At 41.8% G+C, this 22,022-nt stretch overlaps 1 protein-coding gene across 2 annotated transcripts in view; it reads left to right on the plus strand.

The window, feature by feature from the left end:
• LOC124118645 overlaps positions 1-22,022 on the plus strand; it is a 35,917-nt gene that overhangs the window by 5,249 nt on the left and 8,646 nt on the right. For both annotated transcript variants that reach the window (XM_048402924.1, XM_046480850.2), the window contains exons 7-21: positions 347-374; positions 629-669; positions 1,871-1,929; positions 2,974-3,149; positions 4,256-4,857; positions 6,288-6,401; positions 7,484-9,868; positions 10,146-10,309; positions 10,630-10,737; positions 12,662-12,771; positions 13,362-13,452; positions 13,895-13,996; positions 17,473-17,560; positions 18,706-18,819; positions 20,459-20,498. In XM_048402924.1, coding sequence (XP_048258881.1) covers positions 347-374; positions 629-669; positions 1,871-1,929; positions 2,974-3,149; positions 4,256-4,857; positions 6,288-6,401; positions 7,484-9,868; positions 10,146-10,309; positions 10,630-10,737; positions 12,662-12,771; positions 13,362-13,452; positions 13,895-13,996; positions 17,473-17,560; positions 18,706-18,819; positions 20,459-20,498 — 4,222 coding nt within the window. The remainder of the gene's footprint in view (positions 1-346; positions 375-628; positions 670-1,870; positions 1,930-2,973; positions 3,150-4,255; positions 4,858-6,287; positions 6,402-7,483; positions 9,869-10,145; positions 10,310-10,629; positions 10,738-12,661; positions 12,772-13,361; positions 13,453-13,894; positions 13,997-17,472; positions 17,561-18,705; positions 18,820-20,458; positions 20,499-22,022) is intronic.

The raw sequence follows: 22,022 nt of genomic DNA on the forward strand, positions 1-22,022 counted from the left end.
ATCAAAAAAGCTATTTATTGCCATTACTCAGTCATTGTTGTTGAAGACAGAAAGACGTTTGGTACATGGGTAGCTAGTGGTGGGTCTCAACAAATGTTTTCTTTTATTTAACAGTTATTAAACTTTAGAGCTTATATTGACTATGTTCTTACATTCCCTCAAAGGCAAATCGTCTCGGAAGCTTTCTTCTCTCCAACTGAACTTTAGCTTGCAGGGGTGTTCAGTTAGCTTGCCCGACCTAAGTGCTGGGCAAGTGGGAAAACATAACTGTATACACTGAATAGCTCCTGTAATATTAGTGTTTTGAGATGGTTCATATGATCATGACATGAAATTTCTGTTTCAGGCAACGAGAGCCTAACAGAGGATAAGAGGTTTGTATTTATTGTTAAAAGATATTTACAACTTTAGCTATTTTATCAGAACGCAATTACATTAACTTACATTTAAAAGACCAGTAAATATGAACTTAAAATGCTTGCATACTAATTAATCTTTGTGATAAGTTGTCATACTTTTTTTTATCTCAATTACAGTAAAGTGCTAATCAGTGATTGTACATGTTGTAGATGGATGTGTTACAAAATGATTTCAACAAAATAACCTCAGAAACCTTTCTCTGTTACAGTTCAGGCAGTGGCCAGACACCTACTGGACATGAGATTCTAGGTGAGCTATGAATAGTATTTCTTTCACTTGTGTCAATGTGTAATGTTCAACATGGGTCCTTGTACCAGTATTGTGATGCCAGGGTCACAGTGTTATCTAGTGGACACAGGTGTCCCAGTCTTTTGATGTACCAGTAGTGTGATGCCAGGTCACAGTATTATCTGGGGGACACAGGTGTCCCAGTCTTTTGATGTACCAGTATTGTGACGCCAGGGTCACAGTATTATCTGGGGGACACAAGTGTCCCAGTCTTTTGATGTACCAGTATTGTGATGCCAGGGTCACAGTATTATCAAGGGAACACAGGTGTCCCAGTCAATTTATGTACCAGTATTGTGACGCCAGGTCACAGTATTATCTGGGGGACACAGGTGTCCCAGTCCTTTGATGTACCAGTATTGTGATGCCAGATCACAGTATTATCTGGGGGACACAGGTGTCCCAGTCTTTTGATGTACCACTATTGTGACGCCAGGTCACAGTATTATCTGGGGGACACAGGTGTCCCAGTCTTTTGATGTACCAGTATTGTGATGCCAGGGTCACAGTTTTATCTGGGGGACACAGGTGTCCCAGTCTTTTGATGTACCAGTAGTGTGATGCCGGGTCACAGTATTATCTGGGGGACACAGGTGTCCCAGTCCTTTGATGTACCAGTATTGTGATGCCAGGTCACAGTATTATCAAGGGGACACAGGTGTCCCAGTCCTTTGATGTACCAGTATTGTGATGCCAGGTCACAGTATTATCTGGAGGACATAGGTGTCCCAGTCCTTGGATATGTGCCAGCATTGTGGATTCGAATCCTAGTTTGTGATCCTTGGTATGTCAGCCCCATACCCTTGATGGTCAGATTCATCAGTGTGGTAGACATGGTAAATGCCAATGATCTTCATCACTGAAGTACTGTTGAAATTGGCATGGAGCCTCCTGCAACACAAGTAGTTAGTTAATACTGTTAGGACACAAGCGGTGAATTTGCTTGAAAAAAATGGCATTAAGACACTTTTATGACTTTATCACCTTCTGTAAGAATAACTTTTGAGATCGTAAGTTTGGAAAAATTAGTATGTCATTGTCATTGAAAATGAACCATGCTAAAATCCTGTTAAGCAAACATGATACATTATCAGTACGACTGATGCCATTCTATGAAAGAGTTGTGCCTTGGAGTACTTGATCATGTCTGATTGTATTTCAGGGCTAGAACAGCTCCTCAATGGCCAGATACAAATACAGGGACAGGAAGAAGATGCTCAAGTAAGTATTGCTTGTCTATCATTTAACTAAAATCAGATTTAAGAAAGTGTTTAATACCACCAAAACTTTCATAAATACAAGATCTACAGTCAGTCTTTATGATTGTGTGATATGCTTTTGGGGATGAGAAGGTGGGAATCACACTCTTGGGGCGGCCGTGGAGCCTAGTGGCTAAAGCGTTTGCTCATCACGCTGAAGAATCGGGTTTGAGTCCCGACATTGGTGCCCCAGGCTGTCATATAGCTGGAATATTGCTAAAACCATACTCACTCACTTACACACTCACTGAAATCACACTCATTGGATAAGTAGAATCAGGATAAGCTTGTAAGTCAACTAAAATGGATTGGGTTGTAAAACTTGGAGATTTATTGTATCCTCATAATAATAATCACGGTTTTATCTGGTCATTACTTGATTATTTACATGTTGGTGTCATACTGAAGTACATGTAACACATGTGGTGTCTCCTTGGGCAAGTGACTTTGTTGAAATGTGCCTCTGTTAACCCAGCAGTGAATTGGTACCCAGTAGGATGAGATGGTAATGTGGTTGTTACCATTCTAGCACCTGGGGCAGCTAGGATTGTATACTCCTCAGGGAGCTGAGAATGATTGTTGAGTGCACCCATCCATCCATCCATCCATCCAACCATCCAACCATCCATCCATCCATCCAACCATCCATCCATCCATCCATCCATCCAACCACCCACCCACCCACCCACCCTTCCATCCATCTATCCATTCGGGGTAGAATAGGCCTTCAGCAACTCATGCTTCCCGTAAAAAGTGACTATGCTTGTCGTAAGAGGCGACTAACGGGATTGGGTGGTCAGACTCGTTGACTTCATGTCATCATATCCCAATTGTGTAGCGTTAAACATCTAACAAACAAACCAAAATCTATCTATCTGTTATTATATAGCAGGAATATTGTTGACTATGGTGTTGAGAACATTCACATACTCCGTGTGTAAGATCTTTGAGGCCTGCTGTATGTGTATGTTGAGTATCCCTAAGTGCTGTGTTGTGTGTCTACCAGGGCATTAACAAGACTGTCTTGGATGGTGCAGACATGGAGGAGACCATGTGTGCCAACACAACCATCGCACAGAACACCACCCTGTCCAACCCAAAGTATGACGAGGATTCAGACGTCGAGGATAAGAAAGTGGACACTCTTTCCTTCCTCACCAAACTGATGAAGGCCCCCAAGAGGTAAGAAGATGCCGTTTTCACCTCATCAACAGTTCCAGTTATGATTCTTATTAGTTTATTGTGTTTCATTTCATTACAGCGTATGGACATATGAGATATTTATTTTGCTTTTGAAAAACATTTCTATTTTTCTAGTTCATTGATGCTGTTTAAAAGGTTTAGTGAAACAGTTTCCATTTTGAGACATTGCAAATGTTCTCAAGAATGTGGAAGCAGGTTATATGTGCTTGAAGACATAAATGTGTCTTAGGATATTTGAGTAACAAATTTTCCACCTTCTAGACCAATCTTTATAAGTGTCCACTACTAACACTGAAACTGTTCATCACAGTCCATGTTTTCATGTGTGTAGTACAGACTTTTTATAGAAACTATCCTTGAAAAGTTTTAGTTTCATCTACTTTTGAACTAAGCTTATTCACTTCTGCTCGATCTCTGAAAGCAAATTTAACTTGTTCTGTGTTTAATAAACGCCTTCCTCCCTCTCAATTTTCTAAGCGTCCAGGGAGCTTATTACAGTGAATAGGGTATCCCCTGAGTTAATCATCTGCATCACATCTGATGCAAGTAGATTACCCCAGGAATGTGAATTGATGAGTTATAAGTGCCTGAAGGACTTATATTAATGGTTAAAAGACTTGTGAAAGAGATGCCTGACACATTTCAAATAAAGTATGGACATGTAACACTGTTATTAACTGATGATCTATTTGTGTGGGAGACATTGTGACGTTCAGAGTCAAAGGCGAGAACATATCCTGTAAAATATAGTAGTAGCAGTTTTTGAAGAATATAGATCCCCAGCAACCCATTGTTGTCATAACTGGCGAGTAAACAGATCGGGTCGTCCAGTTTGGTGACTTGGTTGATGCATGTCTTGTAACTCAATTGCATGGATCGATGCTCATGATGTCAATCATTGGATGTTTGGTCCAGATTCAATTATTTACATGCTGCTGTCATATACATGTAGCTGGAATATTGCTGAGTATGGCATTAAACAACAATCAACAGAAAGAGGGAGGACAAGATAATTCTTCCTTGAGTGAGTTACCCAATTGAACCGGAGACTTAAGCTCCCTGATAAACTGGCCACATGTTTACAGTTGTGATAATGAGCCACTTATCAAGGCCCTGGAAGACTCCGATGATGAGGAGTACAAAGCTAGCAGCTTCTTCAGAGGCGGCAAAGGAGGCTTCTTCAGCAACAACGTCGACTCTGATGACGAGGAGGAACCAGTGGGCAAGATCGACAACAAGGCTTTCCTCTCTAAACTGAAAAGTATCACAACAATGTCCAAGCAGTTTGCACACGAAGAGGAGAAGAGAAAGGAGAAAGAGAATCGGACAGTTATTTTTGATGGTTTGGATGATGATATGGAAGTGACGGCTAACTTCACAGGCATGTTGCAGAGCATCAAGAAGCGGCAGAGCACGGGGAATGTGCTGGAGTCAACACGTATATTTGCAGAGAATGACGATGGCATGGAAATGACAACAAATTTAACCTCGAACCTGGAAGTGGTGAAAAGCAATTTGCCAATATCGGAATTAAACGCAATCAAAGGTCAAGTCAGTCAGATAAGTCAGTCCAAACTTGGAGCAGGCACCTCGATGGGGAGGAGCACTAATCATGGTCTTGAGGAGACGAAGGTGTTCACGGATTATGAAGATCCAACCACACACATGGATTTCACAGTTGCAGGAGGTGAGTTTCAACTGTCCACAACAGCTAGCAGAGAGATTTAATACACAATTAACACTTGAAGGAACTAAAAAGAAGGCAAGAGCATTAAATTGTTTGAACTTTTCCCATGGTTATAAAGTGTGAAGTCTATGTATGGTTACTTCCTGATACAGTGTCAAAATTGCGTGACTCACTCATTCACATTTTCACTGCATTGACTGCATTTTGTGCTTCATGTTGTTAGGTTTCTAAAAGCTCTCAAGGTGAGACAGTCAATCAGAAATGACAAACAAATTCTCCACATACACAGCACATGATAAAGAGGCTTCTTCTCTTTTTCCTTAACCAACTTTTTTCTGGTCTGTTGGGTATAAGTTTGAGGGCAGAATAAGAAAGAAAGTTACAGTGAGCGAGTTTGGTGAAACCTGTAAAAGATGAAACCCCCAAATGGTTTTCAAACCTCTACAAAATTTATTCCAACACTAATCCCAGATTTGATTTTAAAACTCATATGTGCAGTCAGTGACCAAAAAATTTAAAACCACTCGCCCAAAATTGTCCCTTAGCATTATTTTCAGCATCTTCCCGAGGCAAGCGTGTCCACCAACCTGTATCAAAGCCTAGTTTCTACCCTTGCCACATCAAGTCCACTTTCTTGACTCGACCCTGGTGCCACCTCGAGTAAATCACAAGGTGTGCCTCTTGTACTGAAAATGTAATACCCAATCAGATCGCTGTTATGTCGTATAGCTTCACAAGGATGGCGACTACCATTGGCGACGACCTATTCCATCAGTTAACAAAAACATTCACGATTTCATCCCTGACACAAAAATATAGGCAAACGTTGGGTTTTTTAAAAGATCAAAAAGACATATTTGTGTCAACAAAGACAGGCAGCTGTAAATCATTTTTATACGAAGGTGTACCAGTCGTGAAAAATGATTTTGTGAATCGTTCTCTGATTGGACTATAGATATGTGCGATAGTCCAATCATATTTAGCACAGGAAAGTGGGCTTGATGTGGCAAGGGTGGAAAAAAAACTTTGATAAAAAGCCTAGTGCACACTCTTGCCTTGGTAAGATGTATTTGCAGTAAAATTTAGTGTTATTATGTAGACTATTATTAGCTGAGGTTACGAGACCAATCAGAATTTTACTAGACTATGTTCAGACTGGCGAGAAAAGTTGCACAGCATGTGAACCCAAAAATATTACCTTTGTATCCCCTGTTATCCTTGTCTGAATGTCTGATTTGAACATCCCCCATCCCCACTGAACATCCCCCAACAATTCAAAATGTGAACCAGTCACTTTAAGAAATTCTCGATCTGCCTCTGCTGTGTGCTTTTCGTAGGTTTTAGCGGACCCACCCTGTCATGGTGACAATTATTGTAGCAAGCGGCATTAACTCCAACCACTTGCTGACCATTCTATCTGTCTGATACAGGGGTGATACTGAGCGGCACCCACAGTGCAGCTGCCGGGACAGAGGGAGCTGGCCCCCAGGAGGGAGGGGACAGAACTGCCAGTAGTGTGCAGGGCACTGCCACACCCAAACATGGTGAGTTACTCTCATGGGTTCATGCCTTTAAAACGTTACCAACCCGTGAAGATTCAGGGTAGAATAGGTCTTCAGCAACCCATCCTTGCAGTGAAAGGTGACTCTGCTTGTCGTAAGAGGCTACTAACGTGATCGGGTTGTCAGGCTCTGACTTGTTTGATGCATGTCATCGTTCCCAATTGTGTAGATAGATGCTCATGATGTCAATAACTGGATTGTCTGGTCCAGACTTGATTATTTACAGACTGCTGTCATATAGCTGGAACATTGCTGAGTGCAGCGTAAAACAACAAACAAACCAGCCAACTAAAACATTACCATGCCAACCTGAAACCTTACAACAGGTGACTAACGGGATCGGGTGGTTGGTTGATGTCAATCACTGGATCGTCTGGATGATTTACAGACTGCTGTCATATATCTGGAATAATGTAGAGAGCGGCGTTAAACAACAAACAAACAGATCAATGTGCTGTATGTTTGCCTTGTAGAAAACCTTGTCTGTCAGTGATGAGTATTAAAATCAAGCAAAATTGGAAATTTTCATTGACAACATTTCATTTGCTCAGAAGTTTTCGTAACACTTGCCTGAGAACTGATTTCATCATGTTCATTTTCTGAACACAATTGTTATAAGTGTGTGCAGTATAGTTGGTATACCGGTATATTGCAATACGTCCGTCAGCAATACAATTTTTGCAATACAACGCGTGTATATCAATATTTTCTGATACAGTTACAGAAGAATAAATATTTAATTATATATATTACATCTACTATCTTGGATGGACTGGTTTCCAATGTAAACCATGTAAACAGCACATGCTTCACACTGTTGACATTAACATTCCATATTGATGACATAATAGGAAGTCTCGTTTATCCATACTACTCATCTTGCAATCTAAAGTCATGATTATTGAATGAAGAAGTACTATTTGAAAAGTACAAATATATTTAATTGGACCCCAATACGTATTGCAATATGTATCGCTATACAGCTCTCCATATTATGATATATTGATATATGATCTATGTGCCAATATGCCAATCGTAAATATTATTTTCTCATTATTCTTCAGCAATTGTAGCCGCAGGGAAGGCTTCCTCTCCGTCTGAAGTTACCATACGCTTCGGGCATCAGGAGATAGATGCCGACATGGAGATGACTGAAGCATTAGACCCAAAACTCATCATCAGCAGCAATGGCGGGGGAACCACCATTGTGAAAAAGGCACCAGATCTTTTATCCAGATCTCATAAGAGAGCTCTGACGGATGTCACAGCTGATTTTGGGGCCGATGGACTCAAGACTCGGAGGGATGAGGGGAGGCGAAGAATACCAAGTATCTCTCCCGTGGACATGGAGAAAGAAAACATCACTGTGCATTTCAAGACAGCAGACACGCAGGGGGACATGGACTTCACCTCATGTTTGACCACACAGGTGGAGCGGCAGGACAAAGAGGGGGTGGTATCTCAGGAACACCCCACCACCAGTGTCTGTCTTGAGAAGACCCAGATTTTTGGGGCCGCAGGCGATGTTGGCAATATGGAGTTTACAGCTTGCCTTGAAACTATTGAAACAGCAAATAATGTGAGACAGAATGTTACCACTCATATTGATGACACTGTATCGTTTAAGCAGAAAGTACCTCTGCCTGATGGAACAGGGAAGGCTGAAGGTAGGGTGGCTGTCTCGAGTTCCACCTGTCAAGATGTGACGAGAGTTTTTGGTAAGGAAGACATGACCGCAGCCATGGAGTTGACAGGATGCCATGGAGTGCTGAGTGTCAAGCAACAGAACCCTGATATTACATGTTCAGAGAAGACCAGGGTTTTCAACACCGAAGATGTGACTGCAGCCATGGAGTTGACAGGATGCCATGGAGTGCTGAGTGTCAAGCAACAGCAACAGCCTGACATTACATGTTCCGAGAAGACCAGGGTTTTCAACACCGAAGATGTGACTGCAGCCATGGAGTTGACAGGATGCCATGGAGTGCTGAGTGTCAAGCAACAGAACCCTGATATTACATGTTCCGAGAAGACCAGGGTTTTCAACACCGAAGATGTGACCGCAGCCATGGAGTTGACAGGATGCCATGGAGTGCTGAGTGTCAAGCAACAGAACCCTGATATTACATGTTCCGAGAAGACCAGGGTTTTCAACACTGAAGATGTGACCGCAGCCATGGAGTTGACTGAGTGTGTCAGTGCTAAGGTAAAGAGGGAATCGTCAGAAGGTAAAACCGATGATAAGACTATTCACTTTGAGCGACGAGGAGGATCTATGGAACTTACATCATGCCAGCCAGGAGTAATGTCGGCAACCCAGGGTGATGTTCAGTCTGACACAACCAGAATGTTTGGTGCCACGGATGTGACAGCAGCCATGGAGATGACAGAGTGTGTCAGTGCAGTCTCCACAGCAACAGCAGCAGCAACAGATCAAGATGATGTTCAAGAATCTAAGGATAAAGATAGTACCAAGGCGGAAGTGACTGAAGATGGCAGGGAGGCTAGGAGAGGTGAGAGTGGCCGTTCTTTGCCAGGAGAATCGATGCCAGCTGACAAGAGCCTGCAGCAGAGGAGGAGTCAGTACAGTGGGATGGTGAACGCAGCTCCTCCTCAGGTGGATGGTTTTAGCACACAGAGCCTCAAGCGCAAGCTCTACAGCTTCGACATGATGATGGCTGGAGCGAAGGCCAAGACGGTGAAAGTAGCCAAGTTAAATAAGGAAGAAAATTGTGGTGACAAGGCTACAGAAATATGTTCAGACAATAACACAAAGGTTGGACAAAGTCATGAAAGAGAGCCTCAGATCCCATCTACAGACTCAGCACCGTCTTCCACCAAGACAGGAGACATGTCAGGAAAGGATATGCCTAAACCATCTCCTGTTGGCGCCACAGTGGACCAGGCTGACCTGACTCACACAGCTACTGACATCCTGAAGCTGGGTGTTCCCGAGGGTGAGTTGAGTGCCCTGGAGATGCTGAAGATGGCTGCCCTGGAGGAGGACACAGACATGCTGGATGACACCAAGCTGCTGGAGCTCCACATGATGGCCAAGAACACTAAACACAAGCCGAATACTGACTCACTCTCGCAGAAGTTTCAGGCTGATGATGGTCATGTCAGAGCTGAGAAAACAATCCTGGAAGAAGAAGAAGAAGATACTAAATCTCAGACCATCGACTCGGAGGAACCACCTGCCTTACTTCTTGATGAAGACATGAACCTCACACTACATAATACAACCACAGGACTGGCGTTGATCCTGGACAAGATGAACAAGTCAAGGGGTTTGACACAAGGGACATCTCCTGTCTCGGGCAAAACTCCAGCAAAAGGGAGGACGACAGTTGCCGTGGGCAAACATGGCAGTCCCGAGCCGATCTCCTCTGCTGACAAAAAGAGACCTAAACTTGAAGTGGCGGACCCTACTGAGGTGACACAAGTTGGTAAGTGGTCAGGTTGGCTTAGTTGGAAAATAATTTTTTGAATAGATTGTATGATTCAAGGAAGTAATCATGGTCATTTATTCTTGTTTCAGGATTTATTTGAAGTGTGACTTTAACTTCTCTACAATATTTGTTCTATGGATTAATGATGCTGAAACTACGCGTGCGAATTTCAAGACAAGACCTCTGAATATTTTTCTCATTTTGCTCAGCCCCGTTACTTTGTTTATTATAATGAAATGATCAAGGTCAACCTGGTTTTGACTTTGACTTTCAGATTCACAACCTGCAGATATTCTTCCGATTGGTGACAATGACACAGTTACCTCCCTTGATTCTGCCAATTCGGAGAGCAGTGAGGAGCACACTAGGGGGCACCACTCACAGTCTGCCATATCTCTGTCCCAGTCGCTGCTGTCATTCAGTTTGCTGGACAAGAAGGTGAAGTAGTGTGGTTGATACCAACTTATGTAATCTCTTAGCATGCTGAGGGAATGCCATATTTTTTAATTTCTGAATTACATCACCTCATTGTTGTTGCTATATACAAAAGTTGTGCATGTTGAAAAAACAGTGATTAATGCATAAATTACCAATCTATATTAAGTGACATTCTGAAAGGATTAGTTGTTTTCTCATAAAATCATTATTGAATGGTATTAACATTACAGATTAGAACCCATGCAGTAAATGTACTTTGCTCACAAGGTAATATTCTGCAGTGATGGTTCCATTACATCAGTCTGCTGCTTGTCTTGTAGTATGATGAGAATGATGGTCCCTGGGACTTCGGAACATTCTGTGAGAGGACTGGAATATCTCAGTTCAAGCCCAAGTGCAACAGAAGAAGTAGCATCAATATATTACCGGTATGTACAGAACATCCAGGTACCTTGAATTTTACTTTGCTTAGAAAGGCTTTTGGGTTGGGGTGATAGAAAAGTGGTTTAGACATGTTAGAAGAATAGATTAAGTTTAATAGTTCACAATGTGTGGATGTTACAAAATAATGAATCCGTGATCATGTGGACAGTGGTCATGATTGATGGATGAAATAACAGACACCTATAACTGTTCTTGATCATCTTCCCGAGGCAAGAGTGTTAACTGGATATAAAAGTTCAGTTTCCACCCTTGCCGAACTAGGCTGGTATTATAGAGTTACATTTTGGCTGGACTAATGAGTCTATGCATAGTCCAATCAAATTCGCGCACCAAAATCGAAACCGTCAAACAGTGCAAGTGATACAAGAGGTGGAATCTGATTGGTCCATAGGAGAGGCTTAGAAGGGACAAAACTGGTAATAGCCACTGGTAGCGCAACGATCGAACCCAGGAATTCCAGCCTAGTTCTGCAAGGGTGGAAACTGGACTTTTAGTCAGTTAACTCTCTTGCCTCGGGAAGATGGCTCTTGATGAGCTGTAGGTACAATGAATATAACTTTGTGTCCCTTGGGACGCAGTATATTTTTTTTCTACCTATCTTTAGTGATATGTTGAACCTGCTTGCTTCTCAGCACAGTTCCACATGACAGCTATTGTGGTTATTAAATGAAATATCATATCCATATGTGTATTGTATTGTGTATGTGTATTGTACAGAACTTGTCCAAATCCATATTTTTTTCTTGTTGTCCCCCGCCGCGCGAAAGCGCGAAGCGGGGGATATAGTATTCACGACCGTCCGTCCGTCCGTCCGTCCGTCCGTACGTCCCACCTGTTTGTTGCCGCGATATCTCAAGGACTAAACTCTGGATTGTCTTCGTATTTGGAACTATGGTGTATATACAAGTTCCGCAGACACCAGTCGGTTTTGGTGACCTTGACCCCATTTTCAAGGTCACAGCAGGCAAATCTGCTTTTGGAGTTGGAAAACGGTGTTGCCGCGATATCTCAAGAACTAATCGCTGGATTGTCTTCATATTTGGAACTATGGTGTATATACAGACTCCGCAGACACCAGTCGGTTTTGGTGACCTTGACCCCATTTTCAAGGTCACAGCAGGCAAATCTGCTTTTGGAGTTGGAAAACGGTGTTGCCGCGATATCTCAAGAACTAAACACTGGATTGTCTTCATATTTAGAACTGTGGTGTATATACAGACTCCGCAGACACCAGTCGGTTTTGGTGACCTTGATCCCATTTTCAAGGTAACAGCAGGCAAATCTGCTTTTGGAGTTAGAAAACGGTGTTGCCGCGATATCTCAAGAACTAAACACTGGATTGTCTTCATATTTGGAACTATGGTGTATATACAGACACCGCAGACACCAGTCGGTTTTGGTGACCTTGACCCCATTTTCAAGGTCACAGCAGGCAAATCTGTTTTTGGAGTTGGAAAACAGTGTTGCCGCAATATCTCAAGAACTAATCGCTGGATTGTCTTCATATTTGGTACTATGGTGTATATACAGGCGGGGGACATTTCGTCACTTTGTGACAAATACTTGTTCTAACATTTGGGTTCCGTGAAGTTTCTGGGTTACAATTGTCCTTCAGCAACCCATGCTTGTCTTAAGATGCAACTAGCAGGATCAGGTGGTCAGATTCGCTGCTTTGGTTGACGCATGTCATCGTATCCCAATTGCGTAGATCGATGCTCATGGTGTCAATCACTGGATTGTCTGGTCCAGACTTGATTATTTGTAGACCGCCGTGATTTAGCTGTGATATTGCTGAGTGCAGCGTTTAACAACAAACAAACAAACAAATAAACAAACATTTGGACACTTGTTTTGTGAAATCAGTACTCCATGCAACATGTTTTGATCTGTATGGGTGTCTCCCTGCAGGCGCTAGAAGCAGACAGTTTGCAGGAGGTGCTCCGTCTCCAGACACTGACGGCCACCGAGACACAGGTGAAGGACGACATGTACGAGAGACTCCAACAGCAGATAGAAAGGTCAGTGTCTGCATTCAGAGAGATTCCAGCGTAGTGTTGATCCTCTGTACATGATGCTTGTCACAAGAGGCACAAAAAAAACCCATTGCATACATTGTTCAATGTATGAAACAACCTTTGATCTTGATATTGTTAATTGTTATTTTAATTAATCAATCTGTAACAAGCGTTTAATTACTAACATCCTGTTTGAGTAAAAAAACACCAACTTCCCGCAGCCCTATTCCACACAGTAAATGCCTGTCAGGGATAAATCCCCTGAGTAAACATGAAGGCATCTTCAGTTTTGTTACATAAGTTGTGGACATGGTAATCAAATGGATGTGCAGACAGAAAGAAGACATAATGTCTTAAAGAATCAGTGGCAGAAGCAGGCAGCCTTGCGTAGCGTGTCAAACATCGGGGAACCCATTTTAACACCACTAAGGGGAATCCCCACAGTGGCAGAATTTTTCATTTTGGGGACGTTTCCCCTTTTTTTCAAATATAATTTGGTCATGCATTTGTGATTAAGTATGCCTTAAAGTATCAAAATGTGCAAAGTGCTATGACAGAGTAATGTTGTACTGACATCAATGTCTCCCTGACAGGGATGAAGAAGAGGTGGAAGGACAGCAGCACATTGTGTCAGAGAAGGAACCGATGCTCTTCAGTCAGCTGAGAAACTCACAGATTACAAAGGTACAGTTGGTGGTTAGCCTCGAGAGTGACCCCTCATTGATATTGATTTATCAAATCTATTTCTCACAAGGGTACAATTTGTGAAGCCCTTGATGTCAAGCACCTTGTTATCTACTGCTTGGGTGCCTGTGTTACATGACTGCTTGCTCCGTTTGTCCACCCAGTCTTCTTGAATGTTTACCCGTCTTGATCCAGGTTCGAAATTGGTCTTCAGCAACCCATGCTTGTCGGAAGGGGCGACTATTTGGATTGGGTGGTCAGACTCGCTGACTTGGTTGATGCATGACATTGTATCTCAATGGATCGATGCTCATGATGTGAATTACTGGATTGTCTGGTCAAGACTCGATTATTTACAAACAGCCATTGTGTAGCTTAAATATTGCTGAGTGTGGTGTTATACAACACACAAACAAAATTTGAATGTTGGTCCTTGTTTCAGGAAGAGGTCCACTCCTGCTACAAGGCGTGTCAGCGCTGGGCTAAGGCCAAGATGAAGAGGGAGCGTGTTGCCATCTCTAAACAGTGTCTGCACAACCTCAAGGTAGGGATGTTGCCATTTCTAAACAGTGTCTGCACGTCCTCAAGCTAGGGGTGTTGGCATCTCTGAACAGTGTCTGCACGACCTCAAGGTAGGGGTGTTGCTATCTCTGACATTGTCTGCACTATCTCAAGGTAGGGGTGTTGCTTCTAAACAGTGTCTGCCCAACCTCAAGGTAGGGAATTACTATATCTAAACAGTGTCTGCACAACCTCAAGGTAGGGGTGTTACCATTTCTAAACAGTGTTTGCACTATCTCAAGGTAGGGAGTTACTATATCTAAACAGTGTCTGCCCAACCTCAAGGTAGGGGCGTTGCCATTTCTAAACAGTGTCTGCACAACCTCAAGGTAGGGAGTTACTATATCTAAACAGTGTCTGCACAACCTCACGGTAGCGGTGTTGCCATTTCTAAACAGTGTCTGCACGACCTCAAGGTAGGGGTGTTGCCATTTCTAAACAGTGTTTGCACAACCTCAAGGTAGGGAGTTACTATATCTAAACAGTGTCTGCACAACCTCAAGGTAGGGGTGTTGCCATTTCTAAACAGTGCCTGCACAACCACAAGGTAGGGGTGTTGGCATCTCTAAACAGTGTCTGCCCAACCTCAAGGTAGGGATTTACTATATCTAAACAGTGTCTGCCCAACCTCAAGGTAGGGATTTACTATATCTAAATATTGTCTGCACTATCTCAAGGTAGGGAGTTACTATATCTAAACAGTGTCTGCACAACCTCAAGGTAGGGGTGTTGGCATCTCTAAACAGCGTCTGCACAACCTCAAGGTAGGGGCGTTGCCATTTCTAAACAGTGTTTGCACAACCTCAAGGTAGGGAGTTACTATATCTAAACAGCGTCTGCACAACCTCAAGGTAGGGGCGTTGCCATTTCTAAACAGTGTTTGCACAACCTCAAGGTAGGGAGTTACTATATCTAAACAGTGTCTGCACAACCTCAAGGTAGGGATTTACTATATCTAAACAGTGTCTGCACAACCTCAAGGTAGGGGTGTTGCCATTTCTAAACAGTGTCTGCATGACCTCAAGCTAGGGGTGTATGCATCTCTGAACAGTGTCTGCACAACCTCAAGGTAGGGGTGTTGCTATCTCTAAACAGTGTCTGCCTAACCTCAAGGTAGGGATTTACTATATCTAAACAGTGTCACCCAAGGTAGGGGTGTTGCCATTTCTAAACAGTGTCTGGACGACCTCAAGGTAGGGGTGTTGCCATTTCTAAACAGTGTCTGCACGATCTCAAGGTAGGGAGTTACTATATCTAAACAGTGTCTGCACAACCTCAAGGTAGGGGTGTTGCCATTTCTAAACAGTGTCTGCACAACCTCAAGGTAGGGATGTTGCCATTTCTAACCAGTGTCTGCATGACCTCAAGCTAGGGGTGTTGCTATCTCTAAACAGTGTCTGCCCAACCTCAAGGAAGGGAGTTACTATATCTAAGCAGTGTCTGCACAACCTCAATGTAGGGGTGTTGCTATATCTAAGCAGTGTCTGCAAAACCTCATGGTAGGGGTGTTGCTGTATCTAAACAGTGCCTGCACAAGGTAGGGGTGTTGCTATTCTCTCTCATACCACTAGTGTGTGTTATGCCCATTGTTTCGGCAGGTTGTTAATCTATCTTAGTGACCCCATGCGTGCAATGTGCTGAGGTCAGGTAATTCGATTCCTATGAGAGGGGAGCAAGCCTCGGTTCATGGTTTTGCATCCTTGTATAAGGCACATCGCGGTTGGGGTATAAATTGGTTAGCCCCCACCTCTGCATGTGATATATCCATGTTACCCTTGAGGAGGGCGTTATGTATACATAATAACTGGCTTAATTCAACAGAGGTTGTTTATGATGTTACGCTTTGTTAAATATATCTTGTAGACTGAAACTCAGGCATTATTCTCTAGCCTCTGCTAATGACTCTCAATACATATATGACCGCCTCTGTGGTGTCGTGTTAGAGCATCCGCCTGGAGGGCAGAAGGTCGTGTGGTCGATCCCCCACTGCACCATACCAAAAGACTTTAGAAGAAGGTACTGGTTGTTACCCTGCCTGGTGCTCGGCATTAAGGAGATAAAACAAAGACTGGTTGGCTCGGAATCAAGATACTGTGTCTGAGTGGGGTATTTATGTTAAACAGCGGCATGGTATCTCAGTGCACTAGCACTATAAATTGGCATTAGTCTGGACCAGGGGTCCGGAAACCGTCATATGCGCCGGATTTGTCCGATTGGGAATCTCAAATGTCCGGTTTAAAATATTGCTTACCGGACATTTAAATTTTTCTGTCCGGACATTTTAAAAAGTATTGTCCGGACATTCTTAAAGTTTGACCGGACGTGATCAACAGTTAGGACTGAGCAGTTTCTGTCTGCAGTTGTAACACAATGAAGATTATCTACACTGACAAGCTTTGTTTGTTTTGATTGCTGTAAATACATTGTACCTACATGATAGTCCAATCGGTCAATCACTGTAATAGGCAATAAACTGAGTTGACACTGATTAATCGAGGATTAATTACTGAGAACATCTTGTTAATTTGAGTAAAATGTGTTAACAACTGTACATAAATACCTTGTATCATCGATGTACCTCATTATCCTCACAATGCTACGATACGTAACCTCAGACAAGAAGCGAAAGCGTGACGACAGCCAGTCGACTGATGCAAATCAGTCGAGCGGATCTGCCAAACCCTCAAAGTCTGAATGATCATTTTGTAAGTCGTGGCTAACGACTTTCACTTGGTTGACATACAATGAGGATTTGCAGATTTTATTGTTTTCAGTAGCTGGTCGTATATTGAATCTTGATTGACCGCCATTTTGCTTTCTGTGACGATCGATATCAAATTTTTTTATGGTCAGTAATTAAGAACAGATGAAAAAAGTATTCAAATAACTATTGCTATCAACGATATTTTAGTATTTATGATTATATTATCTGTCTTGTTTTTAAATAATCTTTAGTTTAAAAAAACCCTTTTCCCGTGAGGTCACGTGATAACCAAATATAGGATAATAGTCGTTATTATAACAGAAACAAACGTATGTTTTCCATATATATCTAAAATGATATTATTTGTTATTAATTGTCCGGTGAATTAAACAATTTAAATTGAAACAATTCATAATTCATCATATTATGAATACGTAACAACTTGTAATGTGTGTGTAAAAAGTCGTACTAAAATACGCTATTTGCAGGAGGCGTGGCCTAAATGCAAATGTCCGATTGGGATTTTAAATTTTCCGGACCCCTGGTCTGGACTATTAAAAGCAGTCCCCCCCAACACCCACACGTCGCTATGCATGCACGTCGCTATATTAGAGCAATATTCTTGAATTAAACCCCAACTAACCTCACCTCACCACAAGACACATGCAGGGAATTCTGATGACCCTGCAGTGGATCTCACATCTTTAACTAAAAATGTATGTTCTTTGTGTGTAGATTGCTGTGTGTTATTGCAGGACGAGAAGGAGAGACTTTGTATTGGGGTGAATGAGGTGGTGACGCAGGCAGAAAGAGTCATCTCCGACCTAGCATCTATAGACAACTGTGAGTACATACTACTGGTTGTGTCACATCAACATCTAGCTGAACAGTCTCACCAGGGAGGGAATTTAAATGCTGGCCCATATGCCCAAGGCTTGTAGAAATTACCTTGGGCTAATAAAATTATGATTCTACTGGCCCATTTTGCCTGTAAATGTTTTCACACATGCTATAAATTACATGTTGCCCTCTTGATTCCCACTGTCAAATCTCTGCGCTAGACATTTAGCACAATCTTCCGGGTCTTTCTTGTAATGAACAATGTTAAATATTTTTAAAACACTTGATGTATATGTTCAGACTGAGTCTTAATATTTGAATGTATTTGTCATAAATTAAAGATTGAAATTTGCAAGTCTTCTTATTTTATAAGTACAAGTAATATTTTGCAGGTCTTGCAGAAAACAATTCTGACAAGCCTTGTTAGTGTTTTGAGTTAACTTTCCTCCCTGATCCCTGATTGATTTTATGATGTGATTGGTTTGCCATTTTGGATATTAATGGGTACAAAGCAGGACACAGTGATGATAAATGTCATTGTTTTTGTGAGTTGCCTGTATATACATGGTTGAATGTGAATGTTTCCATCTTTTTACTTCTGAGATTGGTGTTATATCATAGGTACTCCTTAAATATTACATTATGTTACATTACAGTCTTTTGAAATTATGTTATGTGTCTCATGTATTTCACATTGTAGGCTTCAGGTTGTTTGCCTCATATCACATGTTTCACATTTTATGGGTTTCACATGGTATTTTTCACGTTGAGGGATTCACATGGCATGTTTCACAGTACATGTTCTTATGATGTGTTCCATATTGTGGGATTCACATGGTATGTTTCACATTGTGGGATTCACGTGGTATGTTTCACATTGAAGCATTCATGTGGTATGTTTCGCATTGTGGGATTCACGTGGTACGTTTCACATTGAAGCATTTATGTGGTATGTTTCACATTGCGGTATTCATGTGGTATGTTTCACATTGCAGGATTGACATGGTGTGTTTCACATTGCAGTATTCATGTGATATCTTTCACATTCACATTGGGGGATTCATGTGGTATGTTTCACATTGTGAGATTCACATGGCATGTTTCACATTGCGGGATACACGTGGCATGTTTCACATTGCATGTTCCAGTGCTGGCTGACATTGACAGTCAGCTGGAAGACCTGGGTGAGGAGCCTGCTGTGACAGAGACGGAGGCTGAGGAAGTGGCCCGCCTCAAGGAGCACCTGCTCATCCAGACTCAAGGTGACATACAGAGAGAATTCTATACCCATTCTCGTTAGATACCATTTTAAGAAACAAGTGGACTTTCTATGGTATCTCACTGAGCAAGAGTGAGGTCAGATACCATAGAAAGTTCATGAGTTTCTTTAAATGGCTGTGCAATCAAAATTGTTCGGTTTCCCTGATCTGTCAGCTGAATTTATATCCTGTCCGTACCATTTTGGAAGAAGGAAATCAGAGTGCTTGCCAAAGACGTTTATGTTAACTGTAAGACTATACTGAAGACATAGAAATCAACAAACTCATATGCTCGCATGTTAGTGACAGCTTTGAATGAAGTGCAAGGAATAAAAAAAGACAACCATGATCTACGCAAGAGATAAATAGGGAATGTTATTTTTCACATTTGGGGTGCTTTGGGCCACAAAAACAGACGACAGGCACACTTCCACAGAGTTTTCGAATGATTTGTATAGGTTCACTTGGAATGATCTGGTCGTGCAGTCGTGTATGTTTATTCATAAACAAACATCTTTGGAAGCAGTGTCACAAAATACGCTTCGAAGGGGACACTGATGGCACAACCGGAGCATCCAACGTAAGTCTACATATCTGTCCAGATAGTTTAAACTGACATCATTTCACCATGCTTAACCTTTTATGTTAAATCAAATTGAAAGTTGCGAAAGTGGTCGGGTGTGTCACGCTCATAGAGACCCTCGATCTATCAGGAGTCGTACATTGCAATGGATATACATGTAGCTCGTGTATATAACGTCTGTATTAGCTGTATGCATAACGAATATAGAATGCAAAGTGAAGTTGATGAGTGTGACTGTCTTGTTTGGTTTGCATTCATGAGATTCCTTTAGTTCTGCCTTGTAGTTGTAAAAGTTAATGACGTCTCGTAATGTTTTTATGAATGCAAAAAGTAATTCAGGTGTGATAAGGGTACCGGTTATCCAATCAAACGAAACAAAACGAGGTCAACCTTGTACAACACGTGTGATGTACGGATTTAGTATCTTACCACTTGTATATTCACCACGTGGGTAATAAACAGTACTCTTTTACCTCATACATCATGAGACATAAATCTGATTCGATGCATGTTTGGGCTGGAATGGACGTGGAAGCCTACATGCATTTGCACATAGCTCATACAACTCATTGTAGTGCCTATCATTCATGTTTGACACACTGTTTCCTGGATTAGTGTAAACCTTTGGTACATTTTCATGTAAGCCTTTGGTTTACAGTCTGCAAAAATCTAAAGAGTATTCCTAGCATTTTAAAACGAAAAATATCGATATTTCTGAGGTTTCTGAAGATGTTTATGAATCTCATCATGCCGATATCTTTGTATATGCTTCTGTGAGAGCGAAGAAGGAAACGTAATTCACTGATCCACCAGCCCCACATAGATCTTGTTTCAGTAGGGGCGGTCAGGTAGCCTGGTGGTTAATGCGTTCGCTCATCCCCTGTTCGAATCCCGACATGGGTACAATGTGTGAAGCCCATTTCTGGTGTCCCCTGCCATGATATTGCTGGAATATTGCTAAAGGCGGCGTAAAACCATACTCACTTGTTTCAGTTTCCAGTGTTATTAGTTGCCATCATGGCTGTAGGACAGTGATATAAATATATTTACTATTTTCAGAGTTGAGGAAGAGTGAAGAGGAGAAGGCGCTAGCATTAAGGTAAAGACTTTCTATGGTGTTTTGTTCAATAGGATTTAGACCGCCTCCGTGGTCTTGTGGTAGAGCGTATGCCCGGAGAGCGGAAGATCAGGGTTCAATCCACGGAAACGTCATACATAAAATGTTAAAAGAATGTACTTGTTGTTACCCTGTCTGGTGCCTGGCATTAGGGGCTAAAACAAGAACTGTTCAGCTCGGAGTCAGCATACTGTGTCTGAGTGTCAAGTCATTTTTGTGTGTGTGTGTGCGGTTGTGTGTGATTGTGCGTGTGCTCTTTGTCATTTTGGGGGGATCAGAATTATGTTTATATTTCTTTCTCCTTGCCTCAGAAATGTCTGAATTTTATTTAATTCCCATTTGTGAGACCAAATAAAAAATATAACTGAAACTTTGGCATGATTATCTCATTTCTCCATTCGATGATATTTTGTTTCCATGGCAACCATATTGCTATTTTGCACCATTTTTTTGTGTAAAGCTCAGTACGAATGATTTATGTAGCCATGGAAACAGCTTCCAGTGTTTTACTTGTCTGGTGACAAGCAGACTGGTGGCTGACTGTAACTCACCCTTGTGCATGGAATCACTGTTATATAACTTACATCTCACATGTCTCCAGGTGAAAGAAGAACGTATTGTTTGCTTGATTGATAAATGGTCATTGGTTAACAGTTAATGCAACCTACAAAGATCTTATGACTTTGATTGATTGATGTTTGATTCGTATTGTGCATGAAACGTAATTCAACAGAAACTGTATGTTATGTATGAAACATGAAAAGGTCTTCTAGTTGCCACAATCACACTACTTCCTGAATGTCAGGATATGCTGGTCAACCAGGTGACCTGTAATCCTCCATAAGCCAAACTGTCTGAATGTCAGACTTGTTATAGAAAAAAATCTAGTTCTGCTTAGAACCGACTTAAGAAGTTGAGGCCTGATTTGTTTTAGCTCTTTGGTTAATGAAAGTCAAGAGAGCTGTGTCATGGCCTGCTTGTCCAGAGTTATGTGTCGTCTGTAAAGATCTTCTCATAAAAATGACTGGACCAATGAAGCTGAAACTTGACATGTTTGTACTCACCACTGACATCACCTGAATCTGAGGCTCAAATTCAATTTTCAATATCCGAGCCATATTATATTGAAACTAACTTTCATACTTAGCTGACACCACACCACACCACACCACACCACACCACACCACGCACCGCACCGCACCACACCACACCACACACCACACACAACACAACACAACACAACACAACACAACACAACACAACACAACACAACACACAACACACAACACAACACAACACAACACAAATTCAGAAAAACAAGTTCATAGTAAGGTAGCACAGAGCTTGATTTTTATACCACTCATTGTATACTGCAAGTTTCTTGATACGTCTTTTTGCTATGAAACAGTTTGGTGTCATTATTTTCCTTATGGGTGCTTTTCTAATAGCTATTTTAATTTGTATTTCTCCCCCAAATGATTTTCTTGTTACTTTAAATGCTATGCT

Source organism: Haliotis rufescens, unplaced genomic scaffold, assembly GCF_023055435.1.
Source record: "Haliotis rufescens isolate VD_foot unplaced genomic scaffold, xgHalRufe1.0.p SCAF_3, whole genome shotgun sequence".
In the NCBI taxonomy this organism is placed as follows: Eukaryota; Metazoa; Mollusca; class Gastropoda; order Lepetellida; family Haliotidae; genus Haliotis; species Haliotis rufescens.